Raw genomic sequence first — 11,521 nt, forward strand, 5'->3', positions numbered from 1 at the left:
GTGATGGGTGGATTAGAGGTGGGGAGACAGGAGGCAGAAGTAACCTGGAGCCTCCGCCAGGCTTCCATAAGCCAGGTCTTGTGCCTGTCTCCAGGGAGCCCCCCACAGCACTCCAGACCTCAGCTGCAGGCAGTGAATTCCTCTGCCTAATCAACCTTCCAGGCAGATTTGCCTCAGTGCATACAGCAGAGACCATAAAGGTGGAAACGTGGGCAGGACGTTCCTGAATGTTGCGTTAAGAGGTAAGTGAAATGTACCCAGAGAGTCTGTGTCGCTATTTCCAGAAACCAGCAATCCAGCTGTCTTTACTCAGCAGGTTGAACTATATCAAGAACTACTTGATTGGATGTGTATGCAATGTGCGTGCTCCACTTCATTCTTAACTTACATCTTTAAATTTTGTCCAGAACCACACCATGTCCAGATATCAAAATTTATACTTCTCTATCCCTTCTGTACATACAAGCAGCCAGTGAGATTTAGGAAATTGTTGGGACTTTAGGAAAGCTCAGGTAAGAGGCTCTATTGGGGTCAGGGCCTTTCACCCACCCTTTCTCTTTCTTCAGACCTGAAGTACAGCGTTGCAGATCAGAACTCCATCAGGCATCTTGAGATCACCAACTGTTTCCCAGGAAATAAGCATTAATAATGAAATGACAAGACAGAGGGGTATCCATCTCTGAATACTCCGGGGAACCACCATACCAGCCATGGACTACTGACTTCTGACTTAATCACGTGTGAGTGGAAATAGCCTGCTCTCCTCTTTAAATTGCTGTGATTTTGAGTTCCTGTGATAGTAGCAGAACGTAATTTCTAACACACATGCACACATGCCAAACATAAGACGCAAGTAAAAACCAATAGTCAGATTGGAAATTATTCTGTGTATGGAAGTTTAGATAAAGAAAGGGTTATGTTCACCATGAAAGGAGCACATGGAGGCCCAGATAGCAGGCCCACTGGAGAAGGGAAGGGCCGGTGAGTTGCTCTTACTTAAGGCAGAGGTCCCTGAAAGCATACTCGGGTGTCCACCCCTCCGCAGGCCAGCCTTCACCTGCCCCAGGCAACCTTAGGTCCCCCACTTGGTGTTCCATTTTATACTGTTTGGGTTTTTTTATTTGTTTTGTTTGCTGACATGTAAACACTAAGGACAAGGAAAAACTTCTTAACCAACTCAGGAAACCCTGAAGCTATGAAAGCAAAGAAAGTCATATTTGAGTATTTAAAAACTATAAATATTTCCATAGCAAAAGTTATTATAAACAGAGTCAATTAATTATGATGTATTAAATATTTTAATAAAGACAGATCAAGGTTAATATCCATGATATATCAAGAGCTCTTGAAAATTGAGAAGAAAATTTAAAATCCTATTACAAATTTTGTAGAAAAGGCCAATGTACATATTTATGGAAGCTCAAAATTACTACTGGTCAGGGACTTGAAAATTAGTTAATAATGAGACTGGCAAAATAATAAAGAGCATTAAGTCAAATAAACTGACTCAGTGCAGAGGGTGATTTAAAATGCAGACAGTACAGAATCTCAAACTGGTTAATCAGCTGGGTTTTTGTCTTAGTGGCACTAAGGGTAAGTAAGAAGCTAAACATATTAATAAGAGGCTCCATCTCTGTCAAAATCCATCTTTGCTGAATCCATTATCTTCATGTCGACACCTGTCAGCCTGAACCTAAAAAGCACTAGCCCTTGTTTCCCCTGCTGTGTTCCTGCTTCCCTCCCCTTCCTCTATTAATACTTAAGATGCCCCACCCATCCTGGCACTTCTCCCCCCTCACATTCTGAGGGTGGCTTGGCAAAGAAGATAAGTATTGAAGGAGGAAAAGTCTATTCTTTCGTACAGCGTTTTGTATTCTTTGTATTCTTATGTTCCTTATATTCTTTGTATTTTCTAAGCAACACTTCCATGTTTTTTCACTTAATATCTCCATCACTCATCACTCCCCTGCCCAGCACATGGGCCAAGTGGCAGGACAGCATCCTGGGACTCAGATCTAACACTGTGAGGAACTGAAGCCAGGTGTCCAAGGCAGCAAGTCAAAAGGCTGATCTTAACCAGACTCATGAAAAGGAGCTGAGTGACCATGGGCTGTACTTTACAGGAGGAAGGGTCTCAACATCTGTTTCAAGCATTTTATCCAACTATTGATTCTAAGGGCAGGAAAGTTTTGCTTCATAGGGATGTGTTCTTCTCCCTAGAGAAGAACAAGTCCTCAGAGCTTCCCAACCTTCCCAACGTCTGGATTACACAGAAAATTAGAACATGTGTCTGGCTTAGTGGAGGGAAAGGCAAAGCTACCATAGCCAGAAGTGACTCTCTTGGAGCTCCATTCACTCAGCATCTGGGGGAATCAGTTCCTCGGAGCAGCTTTTCATGTATCACCTACTCATGTCCTGTCCTTGCCTCATGAAGAAAATTTCTCTGAGGCCCTGACCTTTGAAGGACATTTGAAATCTCAGAAGAGAAGAGAATGACCAAGACATTTAGTGAGTCAGAAATCAGAGCTTTATTATAACATGAGGTAAAAGAGGAAAAGAAGACTTGCAATTGGGGTGTTACATGAAGCACAAAGCTCTTCCAGGGAAGCCCCATGAGTCTTTGTGGTCTCTGCCGACCAATGAATGGAATAAGAGGAAGTGGAAAGAGTATCCATCAGGCCGTAGCAGGTTCTTGGCCATTCAGTCCCAAGAGCTCTTCTGTAGCCCAGGTCAGCAGCAGCCCCCAGAGCTGTGGCAGCAGCCAGAGCCCCCAGAAGTTTCACTCTCACAGCAGTCGGGGCTCTGGTGCCGGCGCCGGTGGAAGAGATGGGGCCTGTGGTGGCTCAGGGAGCAGCCACCACCCCCAGAGCTGCAGCAGCCCCCAGAGCTCGGACCACAGCAGCCCCCAGAGCTGGGACCACAGCAAGATGAGACTGCAGGAGAACATGGAGCTGGGCACTGTGGTGGACATTTGGGAGGACACTTAGGTGGACATTTTGGGGTACACTTGGGAGGACACTTGGGAGGGGGCTGGCACTGCTGCTGGTTTTGCTGGCAAGACATGCTGGCAGGAGTTTAGTCAACCTAAAAGATAATAATGAAACTCTTTAAATATTTCAAACCAAGGATCATATTATACCTCTTCTAAAATCAATGCATGTGTAGAAGAAGAATGATATTTAGATAATACAGTCACATCAGTAACCTGAAAGAAACAACTTGAATCTTTCCTCTAGATAAAAGTACGTAGATAAAAAATCAACAGAATGAGCTTCTTACTCTTCCTTTCAGGGGAAACTGCGATTGCTCTATCCTCACAAGCCTGAATAGAGTATTCACAGCTCCCTGAAGTACCTATTCCTTTAATACAAGCCCTAAGGACTAGCTGGGTGTTGCAGGACATACCAAGGGGTCCTCTGGAAAATATTTTGCAATGAAACCTCCAGATAAAAGAGCCTGGCTTGAAGTATTTGCCAGTTTCCATGGTGTAAATATGCCCAACATGGCAGTTTTGAAGTTACCAACATGAAGTCACTGAACACAAAATTGGAAAAGATGTGCACAGTTAGCTTTCCCCACCTATATGAGCTCCAGTAGGCCTCACAGCCTCAACAGATTCGAGGCAGACTGAGTCCCATTTCTGCTCAGTATGGCAGAACACAGGCACACCACTCTTTCTCCAGCCTACCTCCATCCTCGCCATCCCTCTGCCTTGCTCATACCCCTCTGGTATCCCAGGTTGCCACTCACCCTGGTCACACGCAGGAGCACAGATACGTCCCTGGGGAGTCAGAGCAGATGAAGTGCTGAAGCTGGATGTGTCTTTTATAGGGCTCAGGCTTGGCTCCGGAAAGAGCAGGAGGTGGCTCTTGCACAACCAGGCACGTGCTGGGTCATTCCTGACATTCTCCTGCCTCCTAGTCCCTGCAATCCAAAGAGGCCTTAGGAGCTTCCAGGACTCCTCTCTGGGGCTGTGGTCTAGAGAGGCTGTAGCCAGTCAGAGCCTCCACCAGGTGGGAACCCTAAAGAGTTAACTTAGGGTACCCAAGGGACCCACACCTGGACAAGATTCTGTTCCCTGCATTTTTTTAATGCATGTCCTCTGAGGAAACATCATTTCTGAGCCACAGCTTTCCCTGACCTTGTGGAAATGTTCCACTATGACTCCCTCCACCCTGAGCAGTTTCTCTTCCATGTTCTGCTGTGGATCCAGCCATCCCAGGGGGCTTCTACAGCCTTGGCTTTTTCTAGGCATCTCTCCCTTGCCTAGGCTCTCAGCCCTTCCTCCTGGCCTCTGTGTTTCTGCTTTTCCTCCGACTCACCATGGTAAGCAGATTCAGTGGATTAAATCTGAGTTGATTCTGTCACCTAAAGCAAGGAGAATGATTGAGAATAAACAATTCCCTCTAAAATGTAAACATTTCCTTCAGTCAGAGGACTTGTATTGAATGTGCTACTGGAATCAGAAAAATTGCATATGATAACTGGGTAATCTCTGAAAGTTGCTGTAACGATTATCAATAATTGCTAGAGTATTACTATGATACTCACTGTGAGTATCAGTTCTCACATATAATGCCCATTATAAACCTATCAGTGAGATATACCTATCTCACTGAGCTGTTTGTAATATAAAGTGAGAAGTAAGAAAGAGCTAAGTATGACATTTTGTGCCTGATAGACCCTTAGTAAATATATGTTTAAAAGAAAAACTAATGCCATGTATTGGATACTTGCCCAGGTCTTATGTGTCATTAATTGCCCATATAGAGCCCTTACCCTCAGAGAGCTTAACTCAACCAGACACTTAGATTATTTGAAACCTGTCTTGGGAAGTAGACATCATTTCTTGGGGCTCCTATGGAGAGGGAACTCCTTTCCTACCAGGAAGTAGAGGGTCAGCCAGGGGTCTAGTTATTCAGAGTTCTGATTCAGGGTTGCACTAGACAGAGTTACCCAGTCATTTAATCATTTAGTTTAAACAAATACATTGAGGGTGAACCTTGAAAACATTACACTAAGTGAAAGAAGCCAGTCACAAAAGACTGCATATTGTATGATGTTATTTATATGAAATGTGTAGAGTAGGCAAATCTCTGGAAATAGAAAGGGGATGAGGCTTTAGCCAGTTACAGCCTCTCCCAGGCTGGACCCCTGAAGAGCTGACTCAGGACATCCGAGGAACAGGAGCCTGGACGAGATTCTGTTCCCCGTATCTCCTTTTATGTTTATGCCTGTCCTCTGAGAAATATCAGTGGCTTCCAGGTGCTTTAGCAGGCTGGGAGAAATTGGGAAGTTACTGCCAATGGATTCAGGTTTTCTTTGTGAAGTAATGAAAATGTTCTTCTAAAATTGTGGTGGTGATTGTCCAACTCTGTGAATATACTGAAAACCATTGAATTTACACTTTAAACAAGTGAACTACATAATATGTGAATTACATCTCAATAAAGGTGTTAAAATTAGAATTGAAAAAAAATAGATATTCACACCTCTGATTAAAACAGAAACAGACCGTGCCTTCACATTGCCTAATGCCTACTTAGTGGGGGAGGGGAGGATGCGGAGAAAGCATAGTTTCCCATTGTCAGCTTCTAACTGAGGGATTCTGTTCTCCTAGTTATGCAATCCTATTATCAGATCTGATTCCTGCTCTCAGGAAGCTTTTACCTGAAGGATAAAGTAAGTCAACAGTGTGGTCAGAGCAGTGAATTCAAAAGGCATTCTTTGAAAGCCTACAACATTCTTGAATCATGTATGTCCAAATATGGGGATATAGAGGTGAATAATAAGTAGCCCATGACCTCAAGGACTGTAGAATTTTTGTAGCCTTTTTGAAGATGACTGCAGACAAACATAGGTCCAAAGAAGATGACGTTTGGGGCCTGAACCTCCTGAGTCACTATTTCCCGGTGTGATTAGAACATGTTAGTTCATTCCACTGTCTTCATGATGATATCACCCTCAGCTTCCTCATACTCTTTGACAAAGATATTTGTAACAATGTAGTAAGTGAGGAAGTAGGGGAGGCAAGTCTGTGTCTGTGTGTGTGTGTGTGTGGGTGTGTGCTCTGTATGTGTGTATGTTGTATTTATATAAAAATGCAGGTAAAATGAACATGCACATACATGAGCGTCTGTATTGAGTGGTTGAATAAGCGATTGAAGAGCTAATGGGATCTGATCCCCTGGGAAACCAGAATTGGGAGATAAGCAGCTCTTTAACATGTCCCCTTTGTCCCTTTATAACTCAGAAAATGTTGAGAATTAGTTCACAAGTCAGTGAAGAAACACCTGCCTGCAAGTATTCTTGCTTCTGTCTCCACAGCCCTCACACCATCATAGGTGATCCCTCTGAGCCAGAAGACCCCGTGTCACATTGTGCATGTTCCCTCAGGGACCAGCCAAACACTTAATTGTCTCATGAGTGTTGGCAGAATCAATGCATGATTGCAGGACCACATGAACAAGTACATAGGTGACATGAAAAGAATGGCCTGGGATTGATTCCAGACATTTCATCTGAAGTTCACCTCATCTGGAAAGTCAGTCTCCTGAAAGCTGATATTTCCAAGTAGCTCCTTGAATTGTCTCCCTGGGAACTTAAACTCCGTATATTCCAGAAAATTATCCCCCACCAAATGCTGGAACTTTATTTTAGCCACAGTACAAGAAAAAGCCTTACCATGTCCCTTGATGTATCTCATCTTATTTAGTAGATTCACTAATCCAAATTTTCTGTTTACTATATCCTTGTAGTCCTTTTCATCTTCTTGCCAATACTGTCTGGCACTGTCTGATTTTGGCCCAGTTTCCACTCCTGAAAGGGTATGTGTGGAGATAAGGGTTTATTGAATTGTAATTTCCAAAAAGTTAAAAGCGTGACTCATATAAATATATAGCAGGCATATTATAAAGATTTGTTTCACTTGTTAATAAGAGAATCAGCATGATGGTAATGCTGGTTCAAAGAATAGGAGAGACCAAAAAATTCTGGAACAAGATTGCAAATTTAGATACAAAACTGGTTAAAGTTTTCAAAGGCAATGAAACCATTAGGTTAAATTTTCTAGAGCACACAAAATAATTTTCAACTTACAAATCTTCTAGAAGTTAAATCTAGCTTTACAGTGTCTGGGCCTTAATCAATACCAAATATATTAAGTAAAATCATGCCACCATTTTTTAAAAAACCTAGAGAGTCATATAAACCTTAGGCAAGGTTGTTAGTTAATAGGAAGAAGTAAAAATTTAAAAGACTAATCAGAAATCACTTTTTTGCTTAATTTTAAGTTTTGGATAAGTTTAACCCCCAATTTCCTAACAAGAGATGGTTTCTCAGAAACTGGGGCTTCAAAACCCAGGTCCAGAATGGCTTCTTGCTCAAGTCATATTGGCTGATGGACATCAGAGGGGCATGAATTCCAGGCAGAGAGCTGCTGGAGAATTCACGTGTCGTGGTCCCGCTAGAGCTGGGACTCACTTCCGATCTTGGTATTAGCCTAGCTTATAAGAGATGTCCCAACACTGCCCCGCATCTGTTTTGCCTCATCTGGGACCTGCCATTTTCCTTGCCTGGTTACCAGGGTGAGTTTGCCACGGGGAGCCATCAAACTGGCTCTCAGCAGAACCATATGGGAGTCTTAAGAGCAACACTGGGAGTATGGAATATGAAAGGAGAAGACGGCCCAGTGATAGGGAGGAGCACAGCAGAGGGGTGTCCTGGGCAAAGCAAGAATTGGCCTGTCTAGTTTGTACATACATGTTTATATGACCTGAAGAGGATGGATTTTATACTTAATTCATCAATTCCATGATACACCCTTCTTACATTTTTTAACAGCCCTTAAATCAGTGTATACCATATGAATGGTGGCATGTAATAGTTGAATTTGCAAAATTTTTTATTTCCTTGTGGTGCATGAAATAAGGGTGCCCTTTACAACTGATAGCCTCTTTATGCTCATGAAATATAGTAGGTAGTAAATGGGTCTGTAGATATGAAATGAAATGATGAGAGACAGAAACTGACATTGATTTGGCATTAGTTCTGTTTTCAGAAATGTCACTTCTAACACTTTTAACTTGGGGTTATATGGTTCTTCATAGGTACTATTAGATACTAATGTATTTTATAAACTCTCTGCCAGCACACCATGAATAGGTTTAAAAGGGCAAAATTATGCCCATCTTGGCTCTAATTTATCTGACTTATTGCTCGATGTGTTTTCAAACTCAGATACCTTGCCAACACACCACCAGTAATGCCAATGCCTTTAAAGGGCCCTTCACAGTGCCACTCCAGTGCACAGCCCATGTTCACCTACAGTTCTTCTTGTGTGACTGACCCCGCATGGGAAGCAGCTACAGCTTCATCAGCTCCCAGAGTTCCAGCTACTGTGCAGTGGTCAGCAGCCTTGTCTGTGCTGTACGGACTACACCTCTGTGGAACCAAAGTGCAAAGGCCAAGGGCCTCCCCAGCTGCAGGCTGCACTCCCTCCCTCCAGTCTTCCTAACATCACAGCCTTGTTGAGACTCATGGGGTTACCAGGTAGAAGGTTCTGTTTTCCCAATATTCTCCAAAGGTCTGTCCAGAAATTTGCCTCTATCCTAAGTGAAAATAAAACCATCATGGCATGTTCTTAGTGTGTCCTGGTCACTGTTGACCCTCTTCTGTCAACAGAAGACCTCTTCTGTCTGTTGGATCATATCTCTAATGAGCTCCATGTATCCTCTCAGTCTCTGTGATGGTTAATTTTGCCTAGGCTATCCTATGATATCCAGTTGTTGATCAAACACCAGTCCAGATGTTGCTTTGTATGCATGTAATCAGTAGACTGAGTAGGTTGATTATCTTTCCTAACATGAGCCTCATCCTATCAGCTGAAGCCTTTAATAGCAGAGACTGAGGTTTCCAAAGAAGAAGAAATTATCATCAACACTGCCATTTAGAAACTCTGCCTGTTTCCAGACTACTGCCTTGCAGAATTTAGACTCAAGGCTGCAACATCAACTGTTACCTGAATTTCCAGCCTGCTGGCCTGCATAATCATCACAATTATCATGCGATGATTGTGGGGTCTGGCAAGATTTCAGACTTGCCAGCCCCCACAGTCACCACATTAGCCAATTTCCTAATATAAACTTATCCCTCCATCTCTTCTATTTCTCTGGAAATCTCTAACTAATACAGTTCTCCTTACCTCCATGTCTTCCCCTGAGGTATACATTGAGTGGAACTGTACTTTTGGGTCAACTGCCTCCATATGTATATATACATATATACACACACATCTGTACAAATGATAAAAATAACAAAATGTAATATAATAACTGATGCTTATTGACCACCTATTTTGTTCTAGGTCTTATTTAATTGTTTTATACACATTATCTCATTTAATCCTCATGCCAATCCTGTGATGTAGGTAGTATTAATATCCCCACTATACTAATGAGAAAACAAAGACTCCTAGGACTAAACAAATAGCCCAACTTCACACAGCTGGGAATAAAGTTCAGAAAATTTAACCAAAAAAAATTTTGAGAACTTTAGTATAAGGTCAGCGGTTTCTGAGAACAAATTTACACACAGCTTAGATACAGTACCATACACACACACACACACACACACACACACACATACACATACACACACCCACACACAATGTCAGACCAACTGTTTGGTCCAGATAGCCAATTATTTTGTTTGGTGGCATGAATTTTCCAGATTATTTATAACTATGCTTTCTAAATCTTTCTCTCATACCAAGTTCCTGACAAACTCATTGTCCGCGTAACCTCTCTTTTATGCAATATCTGTGCACTTACTTCCCAATCAAAACAAAGACAGAACCTATAGTTTTTCATGACCCAGACAGCACTATTTATAGGCTATCATGGGATAAAACTATGTTAATTACATATGATCCCTTCACACACACACACCAGTGCCCACACTGCCTATGCCCATTTGTATCCAGTATTTATATCATTTTAATCACTAGAATTAGAAAAATTTTAGTGTTATATGAATAGGTTACATTAATCAAATATTATAATTGCAATCACTGTCTATCCATGCCTTGGGATTCCCTGGAGCAAGGAACTATTTCCAAAGACTCGGTACTGAGCAAATTAGGTAAACATTAGGCAGCCTTATGAGAGTAAATGAGAGAAGGATATGATCAAGTGAATTAAAAGAACAGAACATCACTAAAGAGGTAAAAAAATTGAGGAGTTTTTTGGACTGTCTTCCATTAGTAAGTTCAATATTCAGAGTTCAAAAATCACTCTCACACACACTCAGCATGTATTGTTGACTATGTGGCAAACTCTGGAGTACAACATGATATAAAAGAAATATAATCTCTGCCCACTGTGACTATATTCTTCAGAAACGACAGAGGGACATGGGTGAAGAGAAAGGTATGAGAAATCGAGATTTCTTTTGTGCAGTTTGGGAACTAGCCCAGAAACATTAGTATACCAGGCAGGAAAATTAGGGGATAGCTGCTTTAAGTCTAGCTTGTTGAGAAGATCTTACCATAAGCTGTTTCAATTTCACACATGGTAAATAACGCAGGCCTTTCCAGTTTAACTCCAGAGAACTGGTTCAGATCACAGACTAAGTAGCTATATCACCTAGAGTTATATTCTGAGTACCAGGTACTTGCCTTAGAACCTTAGAAATGTTCTCAAAGTTGTCTGTGCCTCTGTTTTCTCATCTATGAAGTGTGGAAAATAACTGTAATTACCTAATAGCAACATTGTGTGAATTAATTGATCCTTTGGTTGAGTTACACATAAAACACTTATAAGAGTACATATCTTATAACAAGTACAAAAGTTTAGAATTACCTAATTCTACAATTACTGTACAGAGTTCTGAATTAGGTGTGCAGCTGCAGCAATGCAACCAGCATGGGGGTTGACCAGGATTGAAATCTGACCTAGCAAGACCAAAGAGCAACCATGAAATGGTAACACGGGGAATGTCTTTCTAAATATTAATGGCTTTGCCAATTAATTAGAAGCAGAGGGATAATTGTTTAGAAAAAGCAAAGGTATCCTTATTCTAGGTTTACACATGTGGTCTACTGCTGAATTCACTCTCAGCTTAACTCATGTTGAGATATCCTGAAAACTGAGCCAGCAGCAGGCTTCCTCCCGAGAGCCTGCCCATATGCTCATCCCTCAGTCTCAAGTTTTTCTTAGCACTGGAGATACTGTTCTTCCTGCTCTGGGAACAGCTGCTCCTGGAGTTAGCACGGGCACCACAGAGCCAGCTGACTTTAACTGCAGAGCTGCTGCAGCAGCAGCGACAGAGCCTGGGGAGTCTGTGAGAGAGAAGCGCCGCAGCTCTCGGGCACTGCTATGAATCTCAGAGGGTCCGAGTTGAGATAACCACACACTCAAGAATCCATCCTGGCCCCAAACTCCTTTTCTACTCTTCCCTCTTCCTGGGATGACCCTCTGGGGACACAAGAGAGTGACCAGGTAGAATTTTCACTCGATGTGGA

General features: G+C 42.2%; 1 protein-coding gene across 1 annotated transcript; it reads right to left on the reverse strand.

Moving 5' to 3' along the window:
- Positions 1-2,509: 2,509 nt before the first annotated feature.
- On the reverse strand, positions 2,510-3,800 carry LOC101151609 (late cornified envelope protein 2C). Its single transcript, XM_019039207.3, has 2 exons — positions 3,751-3,800; positions 2,510-3,084 (listed from the first exon to the last, which is right to left on the reverse strand). The coding sequence occupies exon 2, from the start codon at positions 3,061-3,063 to the stop codon at positions 2,731-2,733; it is 333 nt and encodes a 110-aa protein (XP_018894752.1). The 5' UTR covers positions 3,064-3,084; positions 3,751-3,800; the 3' UTR covers positions 2,510-2,730.
- Between the last annotated feature and the right edge of the window lie 7,721 nt (positions 3,801-11,521).

The sequence above is a fragment of the Gorilla gorilla genome, chromosome 1 (genome assembly GCF_029281585.2).
Source record: "Gorilla gorilla gorilla isolate KB3781 chromosome 1, NHGRI_mGorGor1-v2.1_pri, whole genome shotgun sequence".
In the NCBI taxonomy this organism is placed as follows: Eukaryota; Metazoa; Chordata; class Mammalia; order Primates; family Hominidae; genus Gorilla; species Gorilla gorilla.